The sequence below is a fragment of the Tyto alba genome, unplaced genomic scaffold, assembly GCF_018691265.1.
Source record: "Tyto alba isolate M040663 unplaced genomic scaffold, T.alba_DEE_v4.0 Super-Scaffold_34, whole genome shotgun sequence".
In the NCBI taxonomy this organism is placed as follows: domain Eukaryota; kingdom Metazoa; phylum Chordata; class Aves; order Strigiformes; family Tytonidae; genus Tyto; species Tyto alba.
In genome coordinates, this window is record NW_024881309.1 from 5,812,654 (window position 1) to 5,840,351 (window position 27,698).

The following is a 27,698-nucleotide window of genomic DNA, read 5'->3' on the forward strand; positions in this document are numbered from 1 at the left end:
TGAATTCCAATACAGCGGGTTACCAGGCACGGAGCGGGCACTGTTTTACCGAGCGAGCAGCACGGCAGCGCCGCACACACGGAGCAAAGCTGCGCCACAGCCGCAGCTTCCCAGCAGCTTCCCATCCCCTATTTAACCAGATATGGGGTAGTTTTGTCTCAGCAACTCAAGGCGTCTCCTCAACCCTCACAGACCCATTTTGCCAAAGGAGGTGAAGCACAAGGTGAGACCTGGAAAAGCCAGAGCAGCGCCACGGAAAACCGGCGCCAGTGAAGGTGCTGGAGACCTTCCCCTGGGCATCACCCCGCCACAGACCCACGAGCCACGCTCGTGACGCCGCCCCGCAGAGCTGGGACACACCAAGACACCTTTTACCAGAGGCTGCAGTGAGGGAGAATCCAGAAACCAGTCCTGGCACCTGCGCTTCTATTTATTTCTAACAGAAACGTGACAGCCCAAAGCAGTCACTCCATAAAAAGCCCCATTGTGGCCCAGAACATGAAAGAAGTCACAGCCCGCCCCCTCCCCACAACCCCCCTCCCTCGGGGGACTGTCCCTGTGGTGCGCGATGGCTCTGTCACCGCCGGGTTTCACGCTTTTGGTCCCACAGTCCCCGCTGCCACGGGACCGCAATGGAAACGACCGTCTTCACAGCCAGGCCTTGGCCTTCCTGAGGGCCCGGATCTCCTCTGGGCCCCGCAGGTACTGCTCGATTTCGCGGTCGGAGATGGGCTCGTTGCCGGTGATGGCAGAGTCGGAAGCGCTGGGGGCTGCCGTCCGCAGCCGCTTCCTTGGATTGATAAGGCAGGGCGGCAGCAAGGGCCTCGGGCTGCCCTCACGCTGGCGTTTCCCTCCCGAGGGACAGCCCTCCTCCCCGGCTGCCCCTCCTGCTGCGGGCAGAGAGCCGGGGGACCCCCCACCCGGGGCTGCGGCACGCTGCTCCTCCTCACCCTCCATGCAGAAGGCGTTTTTCAGCAGGAAAATTCGGTGTTGCAGCAGGTCCCCGACGTGTTTGACCACAGTTTTCTTGTCCACGTTGAACACCCGCAGCCAGGCGAGCTGGGAGGCCATTCTCAGGAGGATCTCGAGAAGCTCCTTCAGCCTCAGGTGCGCCGGCGGCGGCAGGTCGACTCCCGCCAGCGTGCAGAACCGGGCGAACGTGCAGCCGAGGCGGGCGGCGGGCTGCAGCGACTGCCACGACAGGAACGCCGCGGCCGTCACGATGGGAATCGGGTGCCGGCCGGTGACCAGCCACGTCTCGCTGGCCAGCTCCACGAGCTGCATCGTCCGGGCGACCATCTTCTCCTTGTTCTCCACGAACGGAGCTGGGACGTCGGCCCCGTGCTGGAACAGCCGAAAGCTGGAAGAGCAAAGAGCCCGTTGGTAGCACCAGGGCACCGGGAAGCCTCACGGGGCAGCGCCTCAGCAATCCAGCTCGAGCTGGGAGCTGCTGCAGGGTCCTTTGGGACAAACCCACCCCGCTCCTGCCACGGGTTACCTAGCTAAGTGCTGCACCGCCCACTCTCCAACCAGAGGAGAAAGGGGCAGGAAGAGAAGGATCCCGGCCCAAACTGTGATTGAGGGAGGCAAAAAAGCCACCAGAGCCTGTAAAAACCCCAGCACACACGTGGGCCATCCCCCTCAGCCCACCAGCAAGCGCCAGTCCTGCTGGCATCCGCCTCTGGGTGACTGTTGTACCACAGTCGCTGGTTGGAGCAAGAACTCGATGAAGTTTGTCATTCAAGAGACAAGAGAGTGCACTCCCAGATCACAAATTTTAGATGCCGCTGCACCAGCGCTGCCACCCAGCCCAGCAGGCTGCAGGTAGATGTGGCCCCCCCTTAGCACACGGGGCTGCAAACTGTCTGAGGGGATACTTTTCCAGATGATCTGGTTTTGCCTTCGAGCACTCGGCAAGAAAAGGCTCGTGTAGCAGCAGGGGTCACCCTGTCTGTGCGTGTGGATTTCTGCCCTGGCCACAGCCGTGGTTCAGAAGCTTTTCTACCCACTGATGTCAAACACAGAACTCTGAAACGGCTGAAAAGGGCCCCGTTACCTGCTCAGGTGCGTCTTCACCAGATCCACCAGGCTCAGGGCTGGCACAGAGAGCCCGAGCTCCTTCTGAAGGCCCAGGTAGACGCTGGCAAACAGCTCCTGCTTCGCGTAAAGGAGGGAGCAGATCGTCCCCATCGTCAGGGGCCAGTTGTGCTGCCGACACGTCACGAAGACGCAGCAGCCCCCCAGGAGCTCCTTCTTCTCCAGACTGACCAGGTGGAAGGAGGGGTGCCGCAGAGCTCTCTGCATGTACGACACCGCCGTCTCCTCAAACACCGTCGGGAGCTGGAGGACTTTGCAGAGATCCTGGACCCGCCTGATCCCTGCGAGAAGACGCCGGCCTCAGCGAGCAGCTTCTGCCGCACAGCTCTTAGCGCAGCCGGCATTCTCCCAGCCCCAGAGGCACGAGCGCAGCCCAGCTCCTGCGGCCCACGCGAAAGCGCCGCCCAAGCCCCTTTGTGCGGATGAGGCAGCTTGCTGAAGGCAGGACACAGAACCGACTGCCACCATCACCGCAGGCTTTTCCCGTTTTAGAGAGCGTTAGAAACGTGTCCGACAAACCAGAGCAGCAGCAAGAGAGAACCGGTGTGGGGAGGAAAGTGAACGGCTGGCTCTTACCTCGCTGCAGGCAGCGGCTCAGCTGCTCTTTCTGGCCGGTGCTCTGGGAATACGCCACCTCTGAAAAACAGTGAGGGTTAGCCCGGTCTCGCAGTGACTCTGAGGGACAGAGCCAGAGAGATCTGGGGCAGCCAGGTGCCCGTGGAAGTGGGTTCCCATTATCAGAACTGACAGGGCCCACTAAACTAGGGCTGGCAGCACAGGTTAAGTGAACAGCGAGGAGCCGGATCTCTTCAAGCCATCGCCGAGGGGCTCAGGGCTGCTCCAGCACGCTTTAAAGGGATGTAAACGCCAGCGAGCAGCTCAGCAGCGGCTCCCAGCCCAAAGGCTGGCGCAGGAGGGCTGCGGGCCGGCCCCCACAGCGGCCGGTCCCGCCGGGCGGTGCAAAGGGCGGCTGGGAGCGCGCTTCGCCGCTCGGCCCCACTGCCGAGCGCTCAAAACCAGCCTTTTTTTTTGGTTTTTGTTTTTTTTTTTTTGGCAGCAGACCCCACCGCCGGGCCCGGGCGCACCTCGGAGGTGCTCCTCCTCGGCGTAGGTGGTGGTGAGGAGCCCCTCGGCGAGGACGCAGCCGCAGGCGGCGCAGACCAGCTGCTGCTGCGCGTAGTGCGCGTCCTCCACCAGCGCGGCGGAGCCGCACCCGGGGCAGCGGCCGGGCCCCGCCGCCGCCATCGCCGCCGAGCCGCCAGGGGAGCGCTGAGGCGGGCGCACCCGCCGCCCTCCACCAATGGCGGCGCCGCCCCGCGGTCCGCCCCGCCTCCCGCCCGGCCCGCGCGCCGCCCCCCCCGCACGCCGCGTTCCGGCCGCCGACAGTTCCGCCGTCCGCGGGTACCCGCGAAATTAATTATAAAAACCTTCCCCTGGGGAGACTCATCAGACACTACTCATCGTCCCCGTCCTCGTTAAAGAGCTGTCAGGGCCCGAGCCGCGCCCCTGCACGGGGGGGGCTCGGGGTGGCCCCCCCCCCCCCCCCCGCCCTTCATCCCCAGCCGAGGATGAGGATGAGCACTCAGGGCTCCTGCGGCGCAGACAGGTTTCAGGCTAAATGGCCCCAAGACAGCAGGAGGCTGATTTTCTCTCTTTTCACCCGCTGCCCACAATGTGAGGGCCATTACAATTAAGGGCTGGGACCGGTGCTGTGAGGAGGCAATTTAACTGGTTCCTGGGGAAGAACCTTTTACACATCATTTTTTTTTTTTTTTTTTTGCTTCACAGAAACTCTGGATTCTCGTGATCGATTCTCATGATGTGGATGAGCTCGTCCATCAGGTTTCCCCACCCTGGGAGGTGTTTACCATGAACTTCCTGCACCACGAGCTCCCAGGGATGGAACCAGCCCAACAATACCTTGAGGATGAGGAGTTCTGGGCAGCAGACCCGGTCACGAGGAGGGGATGAGGCTCTTTTGAAACTGGTCTTTCAGGAAAAAAGACAAAGTGATCAGAACACTGGATTTAAGGTATTTTTATTTTAGTGTTCCATGAAACCAAAAGGCATTTAAAAACAAATAGGTACCCAAGCTAAAAGCAGACAGGATAAACAGGGAAAAATACATTCAGATCCTTCAATAATAAAACAATACATTTGATTCTTAAGGCCCTTAAAGTCAAGGTGAAGCACGAACACAAAATGCCAGACCCCTTATGCCAAAGAAAGCCTTTAAAACTAATATTGCCAATAAAAGCCTGAGGAACACAGCCTATGCAATGCTTCCACGGCCATGGAAGTCGAAGTGTGGCTGGTGCGGGAGCGTGACCTCGCAGCAGGGAACCGCGACCACCAAAGAACAACCCCGGGGGCCACGGGCAGACACGACCCAGGGTCCACCTCAACCAACACGGCTGCAGCTGGCAAAAACGCTGCCAGGACAGAATATTACGAGTTCTAAGGCTTCATCTCCAAGGAGACCACTAAGAGCACATATCACCCCTTCATCTCTGTGTACGTACCGTTCCAGCCAACAGAAACGCTCATTATCCAAACTTCAGAAAATCCATACTCCGAAAGCATCGCGGTGCCTTCAGCAGCCAACGACCCAGTAGTACCCCTATTGTTTTAAAATGAGCAAAAGCAAGAGTCCAGTCTTGCTTCCCACATATCCAGTAATAACCACCAACACCATCATTTTTTTTTGAACCGTTAAGCCACCATTCAAAGGCACAACTGGTTTTTCTGACTCTCTGAACCAGAACATCAGAAATCTGTGGAATAAAGTCTAGAAAACAAGTTCATTAGTGAGGTATAGGCAAATGTTTTTTTTTCCAGAGATCCACCAAAACACAAGGAGGAAACAAATTAATCCTTCATCTTCCTCACTCTTTCAAGGCACGAGAAGCAGCAGCAGTTTTCAGTAAGGCCAACCAGTACCACTCAAAATTAAAAACACCAGGCAAGAGCTAAAGATGCCACTAAGACCAGCGTTACAGACCCATCATTCACAGAAGAGGGCACAGTAGGAAAGAAATAACCCCTTCACTGAAGACATCTGCTAAAATAGAAAAAAAGTACCTGAAGTCTTCGAAGACTTAATGCTTAAGGCTTCCCATGAAGGACAGTTCTGTCAGGAAAGCTCCAGACTTTGGTAGTTAGTCAGTTTACAGTAATAAAAATGTAATTAACAGCTTTTTTTGTATTTTCTAATAAATGCATACATCTCTAGGAAAATATATTCAACTACTCTTCACTACAAAAATACAGTATTTGAGAAGTCTCCAGTAGTTTTCAGTGTTTTATGAAAATAGTAAGCAGACTACTAACAGGTTGATAGTCGATCCAGCTGGTCTAGTCCCTCAATAAAGTGCTTTGCTGTAGAAAAATTGAGTTAAAAACTCACCCCTTTCGAGCTAAGCCAGGAGTGACTCAAAAGACCCTTTCAACTTCCAAAGGTAGAAGCATTTGCTTTGGTCCTCTGCTACCCACTCTTTTGATATTTCAACTTTCTGCTAAGCCTTTTATGGGCTCTTGCAACCCTGATAAATCCCAGAGACGCAAAGAGGCATCTGATTTTTTTGATCTTTGACAAGAGCTCACCAAAAAAAAGCCACAGCTAGTTTTTCCGTGGAGGAAGCCTGTTGTGGTGGCTGCTCCAGAGCGCTGTGCTGTTGTTTGCTGTCCGATGAGACGGAGGGGAGAACACACCTGTCTCTCTTGAGCTGCAAAGCAGCCGCACATTAAGGAAGCAGACCGAGAGGTACCGATTCTCTAGAAAAAACAGCAGTCTTTCTCAGCTGCATAAAGTTTTCATTCCATTCTGAGCAGCAAGTCACAAAGAAAACCACATCAGATCTGAGCACTAGTGCTGTGACTGCTCCCACTCCCAGGGAGGGCAATTTGGTTCCTCTCCTGGCTCTATAAGGAATGCACAAAAGAAAGCGTAAGACTGTTCACCTTTGAAGGTCATTCCAAGGTAAGCCCCAGCTCCAAAATCCAAGATATTTAAATTTAATAAACTGCAACGGTGTCAAAGAGACAAGGGCCATGCACGTGGACTGTGAAATCCACACCTATTTAAGACTACAGAACGGAAACCAGGCGTACCTTTGCCTCCTTCATTTGAACCACCTTTCAATCAGGAATTTGAAGTCTGTAAGTGAACAGCTTCCAATTTAAAAAATGCACCTTTGCCCCCAGTTCATTGCTACCATTCCTATGGTAAACAAACATACCATGACATCTCAGTGTTTCCTGTACCAAAAAAACCTGTAAACCTTCCCCTTGGAGAGCTGCTTTGAAACAATATGTACTTTATGAGATTAACTAAGCTTTGCTTCTTCCCTTTCCAATCTAAGGTTTAACTTGCAATCAACTTCCAGGGGATTAATTACTTCTAAAACACAACCCACACAGCCCTGGTGTGAAGCACACATCTTTGGACTTCTCCAGTGTAGTTATTAATAATTAAAAAAAAAAAAAAAAAAATCAAATCCTCAAGCACAAGATTTTATATTGCACTACAACTTAAAATATGGGAAGAGCAATTGATCTATCAAAGCTGCTACAACACAAAACCATTAAAAATCTTCATAAAGGATCATCAGTGCCTTGCTGGCAAGCAAACCACATCAAAAACCCTTCATCCTTCCCACCCCAATCAGCCTTTGGATTAGATGCCTGAACAAATCTTCCCAAATAATGGAAAGAAACCAAGAAATAAATATGGTAAATTGACTCCACTTCTGGACTCCATATACAAGATCTAACTACTAATCAAAGCGAGAGTTGCTCAAGACAGAAACAGGAAAGAGGTCATTTTCTGTGGGCAGCCCAACCGGTACCACCTACTTCACATCATCTCCTTATTAATCAAATTCCACTGGCGGGAATTCAATCCTTTGTTCAACCAATGTCTCGAGACCGTTTACATCCTTCCGGCCTTTTTGTTTCCAGACGTCGAAACACGAAGAATGTTTGGGGTTTCTTCCATGACTCTGACAAGCAAGTTATCGATGTAGTCTTCAAGCTCACGCACCTGGACATCTTTCTTGGTAATTGTATCCTTCTGTTTCAAGACCAGCTGGATCAGCTCATCGTGTGTTAGCTGAGCATAAGCATAGGCAGGGTCTGAAGGATCATATTTCTGAGAGAGAGAGGAAGGGCAGGGTCATTACAGACATACGGGCATTTCAAAACAGCAACAGAATGTATCTGGTAGCTGGCTTGAGGCATTTAAAGCATCAATAAACAACTCTGCATACAGCGTCTGCAGAAACACAGCTGCTCTTCAGAGGTATTACCGTGCTTCATATCTTTTAAAAAAGTAAGTTCCATCCAAACAACATTTCAGAACATCAGTCATGAGCACTCTGGGATCAGGAAGAGCAGGCTGCTCAGAGCCAAGCTGCACAACGGCCACGGCACTAACAACGGCAGGGAGAGGCTGGCAGGCCAGGCAAGCCTTCTGCTCCAAAGCACGTCTTGGGCCATTAGCAAACCTAGCCTGGGAAAATTCATACAAAACACTATCTGCTCACGCACTTCCAGCATGTGGAATAGCTATTCGGAAGTATTAGGAGGAAAAAAGAGCAACTGCATCAGAGTAAGTGCGTGCTACTTATGGCACAGAGACACAATTTATAGAGCTTAGGCAGTTCTGTCCAAAACAGAAGGCAGGCTCAGAGCGAGACAGACGTTACGGGCAGTAACTAGGCCATCAGTTTTAGCATAAAATCTTTGCATAGTATCAGTTCTGTAATTCAACTCTTCTCCAATTTACGCTGAAAGAATGTCGTGCTGACTCCAGCCAGCAGCCCATCCAGCTGAGCGAAGACACATGGGAGTTGCAGCCATGCACCATCAACGACCATCATTTATAGACCAGCGCTGGGACAGCTCTTGCTTAAAACATACCAAAGACGCCAAATTCAGGTTAAACAAGAAACACCCACCTAGGCCTTTGCCATTTCCCTCTTACTGCAGGTATCACTGTGAAAACGCAACACAGCTACACTGAAAAGTCTGCTTTTAACCCTAAAGCAAACTTGACAGGTACTTAGCAGCTTCTGCCAACTCCTCCAGCTTCTGGGACACTAAGCCAGACCGCCAGCCCAGGCTTTTCTTCCGCAGAGAGCATGCGTACAGCTGGCTGGCGTGACTGCATCAAGCATGATTTCTTAGGCAGAATCAGAGCACCACGCCAGAATACTAACTACAGGTTTGCAACTCATTCAAAATAGCAGCATGTCAGTTTGAATTACTTAACTCACATTTTCTTCTTTTCCACTTACGCCAGAAGGAGGCACTACAGTTATTTTGGTGCTAGCTTTTCATTTTCCTCAAAACCCCCTTAGAGCCAGTAACAGCTCCCAGGGTTTTTCCCTGCTGACCCAGACACACTTGTAGCCATTCTGATCAACATGTCTTTTAAGCTATGCTTCAAGCCTGGGGGTCTCTTCTGAGGCCAAGATTATGCAAAAATCTCCTTTAAACCTGCCTGATTATGCAAGCTGCACAGCTAGGCTTTTAGGAAGCAGCCGTACTCCAGTGGCAGCTGCCTGGTCTCTCAATCTGCACGGGGTATTAATGCAACACATTACAAGGTAACAGTCACCCTGAGGTTACTTTTTTCACTTTCTTGGCTTTCAAGAGCCACATACTTATTTCAGGGGGAAAATGAGCTTTGGGGACTAATCACATCTGACAATAAACAGTGACCAATTTTCTGTGCAGATCCAAGTTAGGCAGCTCCCTCCGCAAACAAGAGGCACCAATGCTATTATAGATCAGTTTGCAAGAAAAAAAAAAAAAAAACTTATTTAAAGACTGTCCCCACTTTTGAGGACTGACAAAAGGAAAGTTCATGCCCCCCAAAGTCTAATAACCACAGTTCTTTTTCTGCTCAGGATATATGAAATATGAGCCTGGGCAGACTATCTCAAATACATGAACTCTATTCAGTTTACTGCTTAAGTTTTGGTTAAAGCGCCGCCTTCCTCCATACCTTCACGTTCACCTCGAGCAGCTTTTCATTCATAGTGCTGATGACATTCAGGTTTTTACTTTGAGCCTTGTTTGCTGTGGCATTCATTGGCTTCACAGGATGGAGTCTGTAACATGAAAATAGGCTCATGTTATTTAGGCAGTACACACAACACCAGCACGACACAGATCTTCAGACTAAAAGAAAATATAGCAAGAAATTGGGGAAAATTCCTACCCTTCCCTATCTTCAGAGAGATAAAGAGATCCAGCTTCAGGAAGACAAGGCCTTTCAGTCCAAGCTTTAGGCTTTTTAAAAGTATACTCCAGTTCTCTTTTTGCTATCTTTGTTGACTTAAGGCATTGGAGATAAAGAAGCAGTAACAAGGGAACCATTTCATCCTGAAAGGTATGTCACAAAAGAAAAGCCAGGCCAGTCTACACGAGAAGACAGCAGACAGCAGCAGTTACTCTGATCTCTCACACACTAGTATTTGAGCCTGACTTTCCTAATGAGAACACATTTGTGGTTCTTGCAACATATCAAATACTTCCACTATGCTGGGACAAACACGTATTATGCCTTTTCCAATCTGAACTTACGCCATAAGCTGCCAAAAAGTGCTATCTTCATTTGCTCAAGCGGGATTTATATTACCAATATAGGAAGAAAAATTTCTTTCTATCTCAGCAAATGTCGGCCCAGAAGCATCCCAGACCCTCGACAGAGTTCTGCAGATAAAGCACCGAGGGCTGCCAGGTCAGCGGCTCTGATCCCCGGGTAACAGCAGCAGGAGCTGCAGACAGCTCCGGAAAGCAGCCGCGCGTTGGGGGGACAGAGGCTTTGGCTGCACCGCTCGCTGCGGTTCCCTTCGAGGCTCAGGAGCCCAGCTGGCCAGGGAAGGAAGCATCTCAGTTTATCAGGCTTCCCGTGACTGTTCTCCCATTTCTGAAAAATGGATGAATCGCAGTCCATTTCCCCATGCGATGAAATGACCCCATTTCTTAAACTGTGACCAAGTTTCCCTAACATTTTTCCTAAGTGGCGCTGTGATGAATGGCAGGTCCCCTCAAGCTCTCTGGGCACCCTTCATAACTACACAGATTGACCTGGTGCCAGCAATGATCCTACGCTGGCACGACAGGCCCCAGTAAATCCACAGGCCAGAGGAAGTTAAGGCTGCACGATGCCACGTCACTGCAAAGCGCAGTAAATTCCTGCAGCTGGAGAGACAGATCTGCGCTCTCGGGAAGCAAAAGCAAGGCTCACATCAGCACCGAGATACTTTCTCTGTGTTCCCCATGTTGTCTCACCTGTGCTTAGGAGACACGGTTTCACCACTCTGCTGAGTTTGGTTAGGGTATGTTTCAGAGGGTGAAACCCATGCCTGAAGCAGCTTCTTCTTGCCAGAATTTCCTGCTTTATCTGCGAAGCCCTCGGCTGTTGGCTTTTTCGGAGACTCTGCTCTACGACTTGGGGTGTTGGAAAGAAGGGAATGAGAGGAAGAGTAGGGCTGGGAAAGACTTGACAGGGAGGAAGAGGAAACAGAAGGCTCAAAGAAGTCACACTCTGCAACCTCCTCAACACCTGCGCTTACTTTCAGTTCTTGTTTCTCAAAATGACTACTATGCTCCCTGGAATGAGACGTCGTACCTAAGCCTGAGTCAACTACCTGGTTGCTGATACCGTGAACACCTGCCCTGGTGGGCAGCACGGCTGATTTGCTTGGCTCACCAGCACCAGGAGCACCTCCTTCTCCTCCTGGAGTGGCCAGGGTTACCTGGGCTGCAGCAGAGCTATCAGAGTGCTCTTCCAGTTTTTCACGCAAAGGCATTAAATCCAGGGACTGCTTTCCAGTCTCTGAAACGTTTCTATCCCCTGCAGTGACACCGCGGTTCTCCTGACAGTCACCCAGCAGCTCGTCATCGGAGCCTCCCTCCAGAATAACTGGAAGACCGGCCAGTTTTGAACCACGGTCTCCAGTAACAGGAATGGCAGACTTTAGATTTGTAAGGCAGTCAAATAAATCATCATCACCTTCATTTTTTAAATGCCTCTTACTGCCGTCATCTCTGGGCGTCACCGGAGGAGCGACAGACTCTAATGAACCACTTTGGGGGAGGCACCCATGAGCATCTGAGGCTTTTTCATTAGGTAACAGGAGCCCAGGCGCAGATTTTACACCATCACCACTCAACTCATCAGCCTGAGAAACCGAGGGGCACTGCTTCAGCGTTAAAGACAGCCGTGGTGCTGGCTCTGGTGTGACAAGCACCCCGCCGCCAGCCCTCCCTACATCGGCTCCCCGAGGGGACAGCGTGCAAGCTCCCAAGGTTGGTTTGGCAGGTCCTACTTGGGAAAAGGAGTCATTTTTATCAAGTGGAGTTGCTTGGGGCTCCAACATGGGCGCACGCTCTTCCCATCTCCTTTCAAAGATCCCCTGCTTCTCCTTCAGCTCCGTCTCCAGGGAAGCTGGCTGTTCAGCACCGATCTCTGGCAAGAGGCTATTACTACACTTTGAGAGAGGTGCAAAGTCTTTGTCATCCTCCGTGCAGGGTTCAGTACTTACACCACCTACTTCCACACCACCCTGAACAGCAGCCTCGCCGCTTCGGATGGGACCTGTGCTGTCACTAGAGAGTTTTGATGAGGTGGAGCACCCTGCTTCCAGTTCGCGAGCAAAGCCTGCTTCCTCTCCTGTTGCATCTGAACCCTTCAGTAACATTTCACTGAAATCAGAGCACTGCTTCTCAGGTTCCTGCCCATCCAAATCCTCACCACCTGACGTAACACCCTCCGATCCATCACGGAGAGAAGACGCAGACTTCTTGCTGCCTAGCTTACTACTTTTCAAAGAAGTCTCAACCTGAAGCTGGGGAGAATCACACCGCTTCTTTGGAGCCAGACCAGGGTTGCCAGAAAGGGTGCCGAGAGGGTTTGATCCAGCTCTGACATTGCTAGTTAAAGCCCCATCTGAAGAGCTCCCTGAAGCACCACGACCAGAGTGTTTCAGCTCAGCAGCGTGCTCTGCTGAGGAACAGTCTTCATCGCAAGGAAGGCAGAAAGGGGAAGAACTGGCAACAGCTCTGAACCCTGGTGCGCCTGCTTCCCACCCAAGCTTGGAGACAAAGGGGTTATTGTCATTAAAATGACAATCAGAGGGGAGAGAAGGTGCGGGTGGGCAAGAGAGACCCCAGGCAGCCCGCGTATCAGAGCTTTCAGGACCGTGGCCCTGTGAGCTCTGCCCCCACTCAGAAGCAAAAGGATTATTACCACTCCCAGAGACCTGCCCAGGAAGAGGCGCTTTGGGAACGGAGGCTGAAAGGTGGTGGGATGAGGGGAAACGGGCAATGCCTTCCGGATCCAGGGCTGCAGACGCCCTGTCCCGCTCGGGAGTAAAGGGGTTCTTGCCATTCAAAAGCTCTGCAGCAAAAGGAGGAGACGCAAGAGATGCAGGAGAACGAGTAATGCTTTCAGAGTCTGGCACTTGGACTTTTTGTCCCATTTTAGAAATAAAAGGGTTATTGCCACTATGGTGTACAGAAAGAAAAGTAGGAAGGGAATCAGGTGCAAGAGTAGGAAGAGTGGCTTTGGTTTCCTCCTCTGAAGACACGCCCAGTCTGCAAAAAGGGACAAAAAACTCGCATGTCACTTGTGGATGCAACACAAGGCAGGAACAGACAAGCTTTAGCACCAGGCTCCATCAACTCGTAACACTGAAGATGAATTATACTTGCAAGAGAACTCAGAGCCTATCTGATAGACTTTACATACTTAAAGGTGCCTCTACAAAGCACTCGCTTTATGTCAGAACACTTCTGCTGTAGAGTTTGCAGAGGTTACTGCAGTAGCTGCTTTTAAGCACTATCTCATCTTTTGCACCCCAAGCAATTTTATTAGTATGACACTTCATATGCAAGATGTTTAAACATGAGAAGCGCTGAAAATAAGGAGTTAGAAACAGACACAAAGCATGGCCTTATTAGTAGGACACACCCATATATATATAAACACACACACACACATATACACACACATATACGAAGGAGGATAAAGGAGCAGAATTTCCGAAAAAGCCTTGTGTAGAAATTCACACAAATGTCCTTCAAGTTGCTGTGAACAAAGTCAAAAGCAGAGGGCTCCGAGATTAACTCTTTTGAAGACCACAGCGAAATGCAGAAGAGAAAAGTAGAGATGTTAGAACTGGTATTTTAGCCCCTGAGTATGTTCAAGCCACGCAGCTCAGACAAAAGAACGTTAGTTTCTGCAAAAGATCCAGCAAGAAAAATCACCCCTGCAGTACCTGCAAAGATGCCTGCACTCAGAGAGCCACTATTTCAGCACCACGTATAAGGAACACCCCTCTATCAATCTCTTTTTCATACCAAGAAGGGACTCAGAGTTATTATTTGTTAGCAAAGCGCCCAACGGCCAGGTTAAAGCCCCCGGGTACCCTGCAGAGCAACACGCTTCTGCCGCAGGCAGGATGCCAAGGTGAGAAGTGCTGCTCTGTGGCAAGAAGCAGCCCGGTTCAAGCCTCTCGCCACCGCTGCACATCGCTACTTCTGTCACCCTCTGAAGCAAACACGACTGACCTCGGCTTGACAGCTTTGGTCTTCGCTGGCGCAGCAGCTTTTTCAGGTTTCCGTTCTTCCTCGAAAGGGTTGAGTGGTTGCTTGTTTGCAAAGACATCTTCTGCACGGTGACTGTCTCCTGAGGGATTCCCTCTGCTTAAATCCGCAGGAGTTTCAAGAGGTTTGGCCTCTTGTTCACTCCTCTCTTCTGGGACTTTGTTTTCCTCATCCTGCAGGGTCTTGCCAGGAATATTCTCAGCATCACTGGTCTTCACTGCCTCCTTCTTCCCAGTGACCAGAGAGAGCAAGGCAGACTTTTTGTGGTCCATTTTTTTGGTCTCTTTAATAACCTCGAAAGTGGGAGGAACACTGGCTTCCAGGTATTCTTCACTGCTAAGTAATTTGTAAGAAGGCAAAGTCATAGATTTGAAGGTCTCCAAGGATGTAGACCCAGAGAAAGCATGAGTAGGAGATGTTCCTCCCGTCTCTTCAGGTCCTTTAGCAGATCTAGAAGACAGGTTCTCTTCTGAAGCAAAGAGCTGCTTCCTCCTGAAGTTGTGAGGAGAGGGGGAAGAGGCTGGAGTGTTGTCCTTTGTCGCACTCTCTTCCATATAAACGTGACTGCCATTGATACACAGACTAGACTTGGAGACAGGATCGCTTTTGGATTTAAGGCCACTGAATAAAGAGAGCCCTTCTTTCTTGGTGTGGTTAGTAGTTACTTGGTTTAGTTGTCTGCTGTCCAAAGTTGCTGTTTTACGAGATTTAAATACAGGAGAAGGAGAGGACTTCTCTTCCAGGGCATTTCCAAAGGCTTCTGGAAACAACAAACAGGGAGAAATTCAAGATGCAAGAACATCCTTTCCTCTGACACTCGCTACTGGCAACCTCAGCGCTTCAGTCTTTAACAGATTGTAGCAACAGAAACATGCAAGCACGACCATACCAGCCACTCCCAAACCTTCTGGGTCCCCTACCCCTGCCAGCCCTCAGCAGACCGGGTCACAGGCGCCGTTCAATGACCTAAACCCAGCACAGATCACTTACGGTGAAGCTGCACTCCAACACGTGCAGACACTGCTCGCACAGCCCCCCACTTTCTCTGATATCCCACGGTAAGCTTAGCCATGCGCGTCTAACGCCCGACGTGCATACCCACCACTGCGGACAGAAGCGACTTGCTAGGGACCTGCTCCTTAAGAAGAATCGAACTAGTACTCTGAGAAGTGCAAGCAAACCTTTGGAGAAAGGCTTTGTGCTTCATGAGTGCAGTGAGTGCCAATACTCACTTTCAGAGGTCGAAGAGGCCTCAGACTCCTTGTCGTCCCACTGCGACTGGAAGTCACTGGGCCGAAGCCGAATCCTCTTGGTGACGGGCTGCTGCGTCGGTAGGACTGACATGGACTGGGAGAGGGAGGTCTTCTGCAGGCCAGGTTTGGAAAACAGGGTTTTGAACTTCGATTTCTTCTTCTCCTTCTCGACTGACTCATCTTCGCTGTCGGCGGGGGAGTGAGTCGTGCTGGGAATGATCGCTGACGCTGTGTCGGAAAGGCCACTGCTCCTCTTCCCCTTGAGCTTGTCTTTGAGCTTGCCAAAGGGAGAGCGAGACTTGTCCTTCATGGAGAGATCAAACATGCTGGCTGTCATGTTGCTCCTCATAAACTGGATATCCACTTCGATCTCCCCTCTCTCCTTTTCTTTTTTCCCTGGTTTGGAGCGAAGCTTGTACCACCTGCAGAAACAAGGAGATTTCTTTCACAAACCAGTTCTTGAGAGGCAAGGCTAATTTAGAGCAACAGAGGGTCTTTGTTTTTTAAAAACCAAATAAGCCTAGTGTAAAAAAAAAACCAAACCTGAAACAAAACAAAAAAGCCTTTGATCTTACAACTACATCATAATGATATGGCTTTGGGTGACAAGGAAAACGTATCTTATCACAAATAGAAAATTAGTAAAATTTGTTTTAAAACCCAGATCAGGATGGGTTAAAGAAAACAGAAGAAACGAAACACAACATGGAATTCCTGGTTTTCAGCTCAGCCACTCTCTTCTGTGCTTTTATCTGGCTTCCCGAAATTCGCTAGGACTTTGAAGTGGGTTGGACAGAAGCAGCCTCAGAGAGCTGACACTGGTTCCAGAGAGCTTGCACGCAGGTCCCACACCCTCATACCTTTCATTCCAGCTTCTTTTCAGTTGCTATCTTAATGCCTCTTAAGCTAAGGAACCCCTAATCAACACAAGGAGAGCCAAACCAAGCCTTACCGACCGTCTGGGGATTTCCACTCACCTCTACCAGCTCGTGACTGGAGTGCCCCAGGAAGGGCATTCATTACAGACAAAACCTTACCCCTTTTCTGAAATGCAGCTCCAGAATATTAAGCTCTGCATATTAAGTAAGTGCTCGGGGTATCCTAAACTGCAAAACCACCATCTGCACGCCGCTATCACGCGTGCTCAGGTACCACACAATAGCATTCAAACCACATTAGGGCTGGCAAAGAAAATTATCAGCACTGTGCACCAATACTTTTTGTCTGTTGCTGGAGCCACAGACTTCCCAACTCCACAGAACCGGTAGGAAAGGCCGCCTGGAAACCGCCGGCTTCTTCCTCCTCACGGGCTGGTGCATGGAAAATAAAGGAAGCAAACAGAGCATGCAAATCTGCCTCTCCAACAAATTTGCACTTCAGTCCTCTGAAGGTGCATGGGAAGCAGTGAAAGAGAACGGGAAAAGGCAATTTGCTTCAGAGAAAATTCAAAACTAATCAGCGTTAACTGAAGGAGATGAATTCTGAAATCTGCTCTAGAGAAACACATTAGAGGGACATGAATGCTCAAGCATTGCGCTAGGGTTAGCTCTTCAGACCTGAAGTTACAAGACACCAGCACCAGGGAAGGGATTTTATAAGGAGACGTTCGGCTTTATCAGGTCCCTAAAGCCACAGTCCCACAGTGGCAAGCGAAGCACAGATCCTTTGCCTTTAATGCAAGCCAGCACGGGGCACTTTTGTTCTAAACCGCGTGATTTCTAGGAGCATCCTGCATTCACCCAGTGCCACGACAGTTCATTCTGCGCGCTCTCTGCCCCGGGGGAAGAGCAGGCCCTGGTCGAACAGCACCCAAAATGCAAACTACGTGTTCAGCGAAAGGCAGCTTAGCCCCGACACACGGCCATCGCGTCGAGAAGCACGCCGGCACGTCTGCCTCAGCGCAGCTGGAAGCAAATAACACACTGACAACCTCCCTCCCTAGAATGACAAAATATAAAATCTTAATTTCGTTTATTATGTTAGTGTGCACCTGTCAACCAACACGCATTTCTTTTCCAAGTAAAACCAGCCCTTTATGGTGATACATCACCACGGCAGCTAAGCGATGACAAAAGAAACGGGCTTCAAACAGGAAATCAAGGGCTGGGGGGATGACACCAGCAACTGGAAATATCCAAAGTTTTCCCGCGAGTATCAAAGTTGTATTTTCTTTTTTCCCCCTCACAATTTTCCTTTGGCCCAGACACAAAGACACCAGCCCAGAGGACTGGCAGCGCTCGCCTCGCAGGGCTGACTCCCTGAACTCTGCTGACTGAAGGCACGTCAGCCTCCGCAGCGTAAACACATTAGTGCTTGACACAACCTTAATGACGGCCACGATGTAATTAAGGCTCCATAAGCCCCGACGGCTTTGTCGGCCGTCAAGAAACACAACACAGATCTCAGCTTTGGCCCAGCCGGCGTTCATACCCGAATCTGCTCAGGTGAGCAAGAGGAAGGTGACTCACCGGCCACCACAAACCACATTACAAGGCTGCTGACTCCCAGTAAAACCCTCCCAGTAACCACCCCTGGGATTTCAGCGCACCGTCCCCGTGTTTATGTTCAAAGGAGCAAGGATGACACAGAGCTGGCACTCGGTATTAAAGGAAAAGTCTCCCGGCCCGATGTTGTGCTGACAACAGTGAAGCCAGCCCATATAACACCAGATTATCAACTCTTACACGCGCTTAGGCTCTGCTAAGTATTCATTAAGAAAAATGTATAAACAGCTGGCAGCAGCCTGTGCTCGCTCTCTGTTGGAAGGCGAAGGCATTTTAAATGCATTAAGTTTCTTGGGTCAATCTGGCTGTTCCCAGCGTACACTGTTAGCACTCGCGTGTAAATATTTAAAAATCAAAGCCAAGCGCGAGGCAGGACTGCCTGGAAAAGCACCGGCCACATTTCCCCAGGCCAGCCCGGCAGCCGCAGGGACCCCTGGCCTCTTCCAGCGGGGAGGCAACTCAGAGCTCTGGGGGGGCTGACCCACACCCTGCCCCAAGGGGTCACCACCCATGGGCCCTCACAGAGGCACAGGGTCCCCCACAGATCCCCAACCCTATGGGGCACAGCAGTTTCCATGGGGAACAAGGACATGCCACGGGGAACTGGGACCCCCCCCACCCCTCTCCCCGAGCCCTGTGGGGCCCAGAGAGCTCCCCCATCCTGCTGCTCAGTCCCCATGGGGCACACAGGGCACCCCCCATGTGGCACTGAGGGCCCCCCCATCCCTTTGCCCATCCCCCATGGGGCAAACAGGGCCCCCCCATCCTTCTCCCTGACCCCTGGGGGGCACACAGGATCCCCCCCACACCCCTGTGGGGCACACAGGCCCACCCCCCATCCCTCAATCCCCTATGGGGCACACAGGATCCCCCCCCCCCAACCCCTATGGGGCACACAGCCCCCCCCCCCATCCCTCCCCCCGTGGGGCACACAGGACCCCACCCCCCCCATCCCTCCCCCATTCCCCTATGGGGCACACAGCCCCCCCCCCAACCCCTATGTGGCACACAGCCCCCCCCCCCCATCCCTCCCCCCGTGGGGCACACAGGACACCACCCCCCCCATCCCTCCCCCAATCCCCTATGGGGCACACAGCCCCCCCCCCCCCCCATCCCCCCCCAATCCCCTATGGGGCACACAGGCCCCCCCCCCCCCATCCCCTATGGGGCACACAGCCCCCCCCATCCCTCCCCCCGTGGGGCACACAGGACCCCACCCCCGTCCGCCCCCCGGGGGGCACGGAGCCCCCCCCGCCCCGGGTCCCCGGTTCCACCTGGAGTGCCGCCGGCCGCCGTCGTCCCTCAGCGCCGCCAGGTCGACCTCGGCGCGTCCCAGGAACTTGTCGAGGCCGACGAGGGCGCGGTGCAGCACGGTGAGGCGGAGGGCGGCGGGCCGCGCCGGCGGCGGCAGCTCGAAGGTGGCCTCCTCCCGCCACACCGGCTGCCCCTGGCACCGCTCGGCCACCGAGGTGGAGAACTTGTCGCGGCCCAGCGCCATCACGGTGTAGGCGTCGCTGCCGCCGCCGCCCGCCGCCGCCTTGGCCCGCAGCCCCCGCGCCCGCAGCACCGTCACCTGTACGTGGGTGGGCGCCCAGGCCGGGGCCGCGGCCGGGCCCGACATGGCGGCGGGAGCGGGGGGGGGAGCGGCGGGAGGGGAGCGGGGGGGAGCGGGGGGGAGCGGGGGGGAGCGGCGGGAGGGGAGCGGGAGCGGCGGCGGCGCGTCCCGGTGCCCGTCCCGGTGCGCTCCCGCCCCGCCCGGTCGCCCCGCCCCTCTCGCGAGAGCATGGGGCGGGGCCCGAGGGAGGGGCGGGGCCCGAGGGAGGGGCGGGGCCTGAGGGAGGGGCGGGGCCTGAGGGAGGGAGGGGCGGGGCCCGGGTCACACGTACAGGTGTGTGTACAGGTACGTGCAGGGATATACACGGGTGTGTGGCATGTACAGGTGTATACAGGTGTGTGCAGGTGTGTACACGTGTGTGCAGGCATGTGCAGGGGTGTACAGGTGTGTGCAGTGGTGTGTGGCATGTACAGGTGTGTACAGGTGTGTGCAGGTGTGTACACGTGTGTGCAGTGGTGTGGCATGTACAGGTGTGTACAGGTGTGTACACGTGTGTGCAGGTGTGTGTAGGTGTGTACACGTGTGTGCAGGCGTGTGCAGGTGTGTGCAGGGGTGTGGCATGTACAGGTGTGTACAGGTGTGTGCAGTGGTGTGGCATGTACAGGTGTGTACAGGTGTGTACATGTGCGTGCAGGCATGTGCAGGGGTGTGTGACATGTACAGGTGTGTACACGTGTGTGCAGGGGTGTGGCATGTACAGGTGTGTGCAGGTGTGTGCAGTGGTGTGGCATGTACAGGGGTGTGCAGCGTGTACAGCTGTATGGACAAGTGGGTGCAGGGGTGTGTAGGGGTGTGCAGGTGTATGTGGCATGTGCAGGTGTGTGCAGGGGTGTACACGGGTATGTGGCATGTACAGCTGTATGGAGAAGTCTGTACAGATGTGTGTGGCATGCACAGGTGTGTGGAGGGGTGTGCAGGGGTGTTCAGGTGTCTGTGGCATGTGCAGGTGTGTACAGGTGCTCATACAGGTGTGTGCATGTACAGGTGTGTGCATGTACAGGTGTGTGCATGTACAGGTGTGTGCATACAGCCCTGTGCGTGTACAGGGGCGTGTGTATGTGTACACGGGGGGGTGTTTGTGCGCGTGTGGGGCTGTGTCCCAGGGCAGTATGTGGGTGCCTGTGCCTACAGGCGGGTGCGTGGCTAGGGGTGGGGAGATGGGGGTACGTACGCAGGCTGGGGGGCTGTAGGGTGACCCGGGGGTGTGCAGGGCTAGCAGCGTGGCAGGAAAAGCACCGGCGCTTCTCCAAAACAATCTCGCAGGAGAAATGCCATTTCCAAAACCCGAAAATCGATTTAATGAGTGCTGTATGATTCATTTAATGAAACAGGCAGCTACTAACGGCTGTCACTCCAGCAAAATGCTTTTCACACCTCCCTCGCGCTCCCGCAAGCCCATTTCCTCCATTAATTTCAAATAATGACACCACAAGATCCTGAAGCAAACATGCAGCCCTGCCGCCCCGCCGCAGGGCGGGCGTGGGGAAGGATGCTGCAGCCCGTGCTGCAAACCCCGCGGCAGGCAGGAGGACCCCCGCTTTCCTCCGGTCCCACGGGCAGGACGGGCATCCCCGGCCCCTCGGCAGCGAGGAGAGCTCTGCCGTGCACGGGATGAAGCGAAGGGCCGGGGAGGGTGTGGAGAGGGGGGACCCCCCCCTCAGAGCACCCCGCCGGCAGCCCCGCAGCTCTTGGCGGGGATGATCTTCCTCTTGCAGGGGAACAACTTGCGGAGCTCCCCACGGAAGCGGTCGTGCAGCCAGGCGTAGAGGAAGGGGTTGCAGCAGGAGGAGCTCATGGCGAACCAGTGGCAGAGCAGCTGGATGAGGAGGAAATAGTGCTTGTTGATGAGGTTGATGTCGATGTCCCGGATGATGTTGAAGACGTGGATGGGGAGCCAGCAGACCCCAAATGCCGCCACCACCAGCACGATGAGGCGGAAGATCTTCCTCTTCCTCAGGCGGTCGAACTCGGCTTGGCTCTGTGTGGGGTGGCCGGGCACCACGCGGTTCCTCAGCTTCACCGAGATGCAGATGTAGGAGAGGGAGACGGCGGAGAGGGGCAGGATGTAGGTGACGATCAGGGTGCCGTAGGCGTAGGCCAGGCGCTGCGTCTCCTTCTCCATCCAGAACTCCTCGCAGATGGCGAAGCCCTCCTGCCGAAACTCCACGTGGTAGGTGTGGGCGATGGCGGGGGCCACCAGCCCGCAGGAGAGCAGCCAGATGCCCCCCACCACGGAGATGCAGCTGGTGACCGAGATGCGCTTCTTCAGGGGGTGCACGGTGGCGTAGTACCTGCGGGGAGAAAAATGGGGGAGCCCGAGCCCCTGAGCATCCCCCGGGCAGCCCGGGGTAAGGGGGGGCTGGCAGCAGGGCTCCGGGAGGGGGCAGGGGGGCATCATCCCCTTGTTCTGCCATGGGGCCCACGGAAGCACCGGGTCACTTCTGTTTTGGGAAGTGGGGTGCCTGGCGGGGCCGGGCACAGAGCATCCCTCCCGCAGCCAGGCCCTGGCCCTGCCCTGAGCACCGCAGGCAGCACTCGGGGAATGACAATAAAAGCCGGCAATTCCGCTTTGCCTTCCTCCTCCCCTGAGCACCTTCCCCTCCTCTCGGCGCTGCCTCACCTTATGATCAAGGCCTGGCCCTAAATAAACTCCCAGCGAGGTATCTTCGGGGAACGTAATTAGATTTTACGTGGCTCTTCCACTACCGAACGCTCTGCCCGCGCTGCTTGGGACGCGCTGCTGCGACGTGGAATATTGCGATGCTGGGTAGCGCCCGGCGCGGCCCCGCTGCCCGCGCAGAGGAGAGCAGCCACAGCTCCTCCCGGGCTTTGCTCACGGGCTCGTGCTGAAGTCCGAGACCAGCAGAAGCCCGGTGCCGCCACGTGCTCCCCCCCCTCCGTTGGAGCTGGAGGATTTGGGTTAAAATCATCCATTCGCGATAAATCCCAATGACATTTTATAAGCATGCTGAGGTGTCTCAGGTAGCTGTCTCGTTAGCTGGAGAAACAAGCAAATTGTTTTCACCCCCCCCCCAAAATAGAAAGGGTTTTGTTGAACAGCAAAATAACTCCAGCGCTCCTGGTGACATTTCAAGCCCCTGGCGAGGGCAGCATGGCTCCACCAGCAGTTCAGACTTTCTCAGCTATTCTGCTCAAATCTTCATGGGTTTTGTTTGGTTTTGTTTTTTTTTTTTTTCCCTCTTCCCATCATGGTCCAGTCCTGCTCTCCCCCCGGGGCAGAGGCAAACCCGTGCCAGAGGCACAAGAGGCACTCTCAGCGCTGCCGGCATCGCACCCATCCCCACAGGGTTCGGAGCATCTTTTATGAGAGGAGGTCTCTATGAAAACACAGATTTTATAAACCACCCTCTGTCAGACCCTGCCCGGGTGTACTCAGGGAGGCCCAAGGGCTCTCCACCCAGGGGCCAGAACACAGCGTGATTTGGCTGCACATTCACTCAGCAAAGTATGAAGATCTGGGTGCAAACTCCAACGAGCCCTTGGGTGAGAGCCGCGCCTGCCGGGAGCGCAGCCCCGGCCACGCATGGGCCATATTTCAATGAAGATGGCTTCATACTGGCAGGCATGAAACCACACAACATCTCTTTGAAACCGCACAACAGTGTTTCCCCGTGCAGACCAGCAGCCAGCCAAACACCCCACCACGCTTCCTCCACCTGAGCCTGAGTCTTGACACTAAAGAAACAGTTGCAGAGAGCCTGCCAACCCCCCCTGAATTTTTCCTTTTCCAATTTTGAGTGTTTGGCACTTAATGCTCCAAGCTGAGCGAGCAGCAGCCTGAGGGGGTCGGGGGGGACAGACCCAGACCCCCCCAAGCCATCCTCCCCACCGGCACTTACCTGTCGACTGCGATGGCTGTGAGCGTGAAGACGGAGACGTAGACCGTCATGGGCTGCATCAGGAACACGAAGTAGCACAAAAACTTCCCAAAAACCCAGCCCTGGGGGTTGAAGGCGTAGGCCAGGGTGAAGGGCACGCACGTGGCGCACATCAGCATGTCGGAGAAAGCCAGGTTCCCGATGAAGAAGTTGGTGACGTTGTGCATCTTCTTGGTCTTGCAGATGACGTAGAGGAGCAGGTAGTTGCCAGAGATGCCGACGAGGACGACTAGGGCGTAGCAGGGGATGATGAGGGGTTTGAAGGACTGGATGAGCTGCACCCCGGTGAACTGGGCGCTGGCGTTGGGGCGGTTCTGCAGGGCGAGCTTGTAGGCGGTGGCGTTGGCCACATCCCCGTCCCCCTCCATGCCTGCGGCTAGGCCCCCCTGCCCACAGGCAGGTGAGAAAACCCCTGTCTCAACCAGCCTTGGCACTCCAAAATCCAGCAGTCGCGGGTTTCAGGTGCCCACGAGGTGCATCCTGCTCCTCGTCACGGCTCTGCTGTGGCTATTCCCCCCCTGCAGCTGCACAGGACCCTGCCCCACACCGGGGGGGGCTCCTCGGGATGGCGGCTTCGTCCTGGGGAGGGAAATGGAAAATCAGGCTCAGAAAAGGGGCGATGCCGGTGAGCAGCCCTGTATCGGGAGGGAGAGACAGCCCAGAGCTCAGCAGCAGTTGCGGCTCGGGGCAGGGAAGAGAAGGAGAAAAGAGGTGGGACTGACCTCGGGCTCAGGGCAAGCACTTACCAAAAACTGGGCTCATCAACACCCCTTTAAGTGAAGTGTTTGCAGCAATCCTGCCTCTGCCCCAGCCCAGCCGGCGCAGAGGGGCAGCTGCTGGCAGAAGGAAAAGGGAAGCGGCAGCGGAGCCAGAAAATAGCTCCTAATGTTTCTGGAAATAACAAAGGACATAAATGGGTAAATGAATAAAGATGCTCTGCTACTTTTGCACTGCCTCGGAGCCTCGTGCGCCTGCACCCCACTCATCCATCCCTCTAATGAGATTAACCAGGCTCTCCTCAAACGCCAGGGCTGCAGCAGCCAGCCTGGGTTTCCTCGCTGCTGCGGCTCGGGGGGCTCAGCCGAGATGTTCTCACAGACCCCGGCACGGTCCTGCGGAAAGCAACGCCCGGCTTTCACGTAACCGGCTGCGAAGGGAACGGGATGGGGGGCAAGGAGGGAATTCAGGGGCAAAAATTAGATCAGTTGCAGCAGCCGGCCCCAGGGGAGCGCAGGCAGCACCTTTCCCATCCCCGGCACACCGTGCTCGCTGCCGGGCCCCCGGGACCCCCTGGACGGTGCCGGCCCCTCTCCCGGGCTGCTCCCGGGTCCCCTGCCTCCCTCCTGCCACTGAATCATCTCACCACCCACTGCAGCCCAACTTTAATTTCCTGGGCTATTTCCATATATTATCTCTCACTTTTTCCCAGCACAGGATATGCCAACCCTGTTTATTTCTCTCAGTACCAGACATTATTTCACCCTGAAGCCCTCACGTACCTGATCTAGTAGTAAGACCGAAACCCACCAGCAGATTTTGGGAGCCCGCAGGGGATCCCAATGGAGAGCTGCACCCAGCCAGAGAGTTTTGTAACGCGTCTCAGCAGCCCCCCAAAAGCTCCACAGTCCAAATTCACATTAACTGGGTTTTTAGATCAACTTCCATGCACCGTGCCTGCTTCACCCCACGCGTTTGCAAGGCACCCCACCGCAAAGGATGCATGCGGAGACAGAAGAGGCATTTCAGAATAAAGTCCCTCTTATTGAACATTTGCCGCTGAATTCAAAGCCGTGCAACCACCTCCCCCCACAGCCAGCCCCGCGCCGCTCTTTGTTCTGCTCGGGGAGGCATTTTACCAGCTGAGCATCACCAGGTAAAAATCCCCCCCCCCCGTAAATAAATTACCATGTGCAGAAGCCTCCTCCTGAGATACGTCCTCAGCCCCACACGCGTCCCCAGACCCAGCGCCTGCAGCAAAGAATTAAGTCGTGCCGCCCAGCAGCGTTCACAGGCAGCCGCCTCCCCACGGGCTGGGCAGGTCCTGCCCGGGGGGAGCGGACACCCCACTCGCCCCCCGGTGCCCCTCTCAGCAGCTGGCAGGGCACTCTGAGACCCCAGCGGTTTCGGTCCCAGCCGGCTGCCCCTGCTCGGGGAGCGGGGCCAGATCCAGCCCTCCTGGCGAGGAGAGGGACCAGGGCAGAGCAATTTCAGCTGGAGCAAGTTTTACTTCATTTAGTTTATTGCAATTAACGCAAGGGTCTCATCCGTGGCACGGGTATTGAGACAACAGAAAATGTAAATAATTAAGAGGTATTTGGGGAAGCGCCTCCCCCATCCCCAGACTCAGGCCTCCTCCTGCGCTTTCTGCCCTGCACCAGACTCCTGAGATAATGGGGGCTCACACCCAAGCCAGCCGGGCACCCAAGGACATTAATGGGGTGCTCACATGCGCACCCACTGGGTGCTCAGGTCTGCACTATTTAAACCCTCATGCAATTAGTCGGGTGCTCATGGGTGAACGGAGGGGGTACTCATGCATCAAATAATTAGCCACTTATGCAGAAAATAAAAGGGCATTCCTGCATTTATTAATTGGAATTTGCTTGTGCAAAAGGCAGGAGAGGCTGCGACTTGTGCCCGGTGGAGGTGCAGGGACCAGCCCTGAGCAGGGGAAAGCACAAACGTTGCTGCACAGGCAAAGCCTGGGGGGAGCCCTGGCTCTCGGGGGTGTCTCGTACAGCTCCCCCGGGGCTTTGGGGTGTGACCGTGCACACAGCTGGAGCTGTGCAGCACCAGGTACCCAGCAAAGCCACCCCAAAACGGCACCCAGCCCCGCCAGGCTGCGAGGGCTCGGGGCTGAGCCCAGGACTGTCGTGCCGAGCGCCCTGCGCAAAGCCCACAGAGTCCCAGGGCACAAGTCAGCCTGGAAGAGCTAAAGCCTCTGAAGCCGCTTTTAGCCTAGCAGGAGCCTTTTCTGCATTAAAATATCATTCTCGCATCTCCCTTCTCTGTCAAAATTCTTCTCAGTTACCCCCAAAAGTCTTTAAGCCACCAGGCACTCGCCAGCGCTGCTCTTGTCTCAGAGGCTGGCACCCATCCTGCTCGGGGCTGCCTCTACGTGCCCAGTGGGTGCAGAGCCCCGTCCTGCCCAGGGGACACGGGCTGCCACGTGCCACCCTCACAGCGGGGTGACGAGGGGATGTCCCTGCCATGGGGTGACGGTGCTGACCGGGTGGACACAGCACCAGCCACCCGCAGTGTGACTGGGGGCCGCATCCTGCACCGGGGCCCGCCGTGCCCGGCTGGGTGGACGTGCGGCCCCGTGTCCACGTTTGCGCCTGTTTTGTCTCCATGACATTGAGACTCGTCTATTAATTACCTGGCAGTTGCCATGGTTATGCCAAAGCCCTCCAGGAGATGCTGCCGCGCGGGATGCGGGACGGGGCGAGCGTGCTGCTGCCAGGGGCTGCGGGAAGGGGGGACAGAGCATCTCCCCCAAAGTACCCCCCCTCCCCACTGCTGGGGCTGCGGTGGCCCCAGCCACGGGCTGTGGCTCTCGGGGGTCCCACGCTGCATTTGCAGCCGGGGCTGGGCAAGCCATCCCACAGCCCAAGGCTCCAGCAAGGGGCTTGGGGATGGTGGAGGGGGGTGACAGCTCTGTCCCCACGCACCCACGGGGGTGTCATGGGTTTGAGTGACTGGTGAGGTTTTTTGGTATTAGTCCTCACACCCAGGACAGGGGGGGCCCTCGCTGCCAGGCTCCTGCCGCTCTTGGGAAGGCAGCAGCCAGCGCGACGGCCGCTGCTTGGGCGCTTCCCCAACACACGCTGAGAGCAGAAGGGGCTGCCGTGCAAATTCACTGGTGCCGACCTTAACCCGCTTCGCCTTTCTTTTCTTCCTGGGTTTCCTTATATAATCTGCACCCAGCGAAATGGCTTAATGCAGCTGCTGGATCGGGCCGAGGGGCCGGTGCTCCGCGAGCATTCCAGTTCACAGCGTGTTCCCTTCCCTCTGGAGGAATTAGGAGCAATGAATTCATCAGCCTTTATTCCTGCTCCTCCGCACCCAGCACCCCCCAGGTGGGCAGTGGGGGGCTGGAGGATGCTCTGGCCCCCACAAGGCACCTTGAACCCGAGCAGCCCTGGAAAGCCCTCGCCCCTCAGGCACTGCACTGTCACACAGACCGGCTCTGAGCAGTGACAGGTCCCAGAGCTGGTCCTGGTGGGGAAAATAAGCCAGAATCACCTGTTTCAATGAGCAATGCAATGGTTCTGGCTCCCTCTCCAGGAGTAGTGCACACAGTCTTGTGTGCTTGGAGCAGAGCAAGGGCAGGGAAAAGCTGGCTGAGATAATTGCTCCTTATAGTTTTGCTCACCCCCCTCTCTCACCCCCAGGGCTTCGGGCTTTCTGCTCCCCCTCCCCAGGCACATCTCAAACCCACCCGTGGGGAAGGGGAAGGGGCTCGGGGCGCACACTTGCCTTGCAGGAGGGGATGCCTGAGAAACCTCTTCCTGGGGCGAAGGCTGCGTGTGCCCACCCTGCGATCCTGTCCCCTTGTGTGCCCAAGCCCGGGGCCAGGCACAGCCCGCGCCGGCGGCTGACGTGCCGCCAGGCTGCAGCCCAGCAGAGCTGGCAACTGGTTTCACCCAGGCCCATCTCCTGCCTCTCCCCAGCCATTACAGCGCGATGACATCAATCCTCCCTCCGCGCA

General features: G+C 54.7%; 3 protein-coding genes across 6 annotated transcripts; all 3 read right to left on the bottom strand.

The window, feature by feature from the left end:
* Positions 1-369: 369 nt before the first annotated feature.
* Positions 370-3,496, bottom strand: BRF2 (BRF2 RNA polymerase III transcription initiation factor subunit). The gene is made up of 4 exons (XM_032998345.2): positions 3,183-3,496; positions 2,674-2,733; positions 2,057-2,378; positions 370-1,360 (listed from the first exon to the last, which is right to left on the bottom strand). Exons 1-4 carry the CDS (start codon positions 3,340-3,342, stop codon positions 649-651), a joined length of 1,254 nt encoding a protein of 417 aa, XP_032854236.2. The 5' UTR covers positions 3,343-3,496; the 3' UTR covers positions 370-648.
* Positions 3,497-4,119: 623 nt separating this feature from the next.
* RAB11FIP1 (RAB11 family interacting protein 1) lies at positions 4,120-19,229 on the bottom strand. 2 transcript variants are annotated; one of them, XM_042801529.1, is made up of 6 exons: positions 18,748-19,229; positions 14,949-15,391; positions 13,681-14,476; positions 10,399-12,705; positions 9,107-9,212; positions 4,120-7,246 (listed from the first exon to the last, which is right to left on the bottom strand). In XM_042801529.1, exons 1-6 carry the CDS (start codon positions 19,092-19,094, stop codon positions 7,028-7,030), a joined length of 4,218 nt encoding a protein of 1,405 aa, XP_042657463.1. In that variant the 5' UTR covers positions 19,095-19,229; the 3' UTR covers positions 4,120-7,027. The 2 variants fall into 2 exon arrangements, with proteins under 2 accessions (XP_042657463.1, XP_042657464.1); XM_042801530.1 differs by lacking the exon at positions 10,399-12,705 and having other exon boundaries at positions 18,748-19,222.
* Positions 19,230-20,362: 1,133 nt separating this feature from the next.
* Positions 20,363-26,991, bottom strand: LOC116962993 (prolactin-releasing peptide receptor-like). Of its 3 annotated transcripts, XM_032998357.2 has the most exons (5): positions 26,858-26,991; positions 24,893-24,955; positions 23,734-23,878; positions 22,949-23,566; positions 20,363-21,379 (listed from the first exon to the last, which is right to left on the bottom strand). In XM_032998357.2, the coding sequence occupies exons 4-5, from the start codon at positions 23,353-23,355 to the stop codon at positions 20,746-20,748; spliced, it is 1,041 nt and encodes a 346-aa protein (XP_032854248.1). In that variant the 5' UTR covers positions 23,356-23,566; positions 23,734-23,878; positions 24,893-24,955; positions 26,858-26,991; the 3' UTR covers positions 20,363-20,745. The 3 variants fall into 3 exon arrangements, with proteins under 3 accessions (XP_032854248.1, XP_032854251.1, XP_032854250.1); XM_032998360.2 differs by having other exon boundaries at positions 24,893-26,991; XM_032998359.2 differs by lacking the exon at positions 23,734-23,878 and having other exon boundaries at positions 24,893-26,991.
* Between the last annotated feature and the right edge of the window lie 707 nt (positions 26,992-27,698).

Coding starts and splice junctions, on each gene's coding strand:
- BRF2 (XM_032998345.2), bottom strand. CDS start 3,342: ATGGCGGCGGCGGGGCCCGGCCGCTGCCCCGGGTGCGGCTCCGCCGCG. Junction 2,734..3,182: donor CGAGGAGGAGCACCTCCGAG/GTGCGCCCGGGC, acceptor ACTGTTTTTCAG/AGGTGGCGTATTCCCAGAGC. Junction 2,379..2,673: donor GAGCCGCTGCCTGCAGCGAG/GTAAGAGCCAGC, acceptor GTCTTCTCGCAG/GGATCAGGCGGGTCCAGGAT.
- RAB11FIP1 (XM_042801529.1), bottom strand. CDS start 19,094: ATGTCGGGCCCGGCCGCGGCCCCGGCCTGGGCGCCCACCCACGTACAG. Junction 15,392..18,747: donor GGCGGCCGGCGGCACTCCAG/GTGGAACCGGGG, acceptor TTGTTTCTGCAG/GTGGTACAAGCTTCGCTCCA. Junction 9,213..10,398: donor ACCGTGTCTCCTAAGCACAG/GTGAGACAACAT, acceptor TTCATGTTACAG/ACTCCATCCTGTGAAGCCAA.
- LOC116962993 (XM_032998357.2), bottom strand. CDS start 23,355: ATGGAGGGGGACGGGGATGTGGCCAACGCCACCGCCTACAAGCTCGCC. Junction 21,380..22,948: donor ACAGCCATCGCAGTCGACAG/GTAAGTGCCGGT, acceptor TTCTCCCCGCAG/GTACTACGCCACCGTGCACC.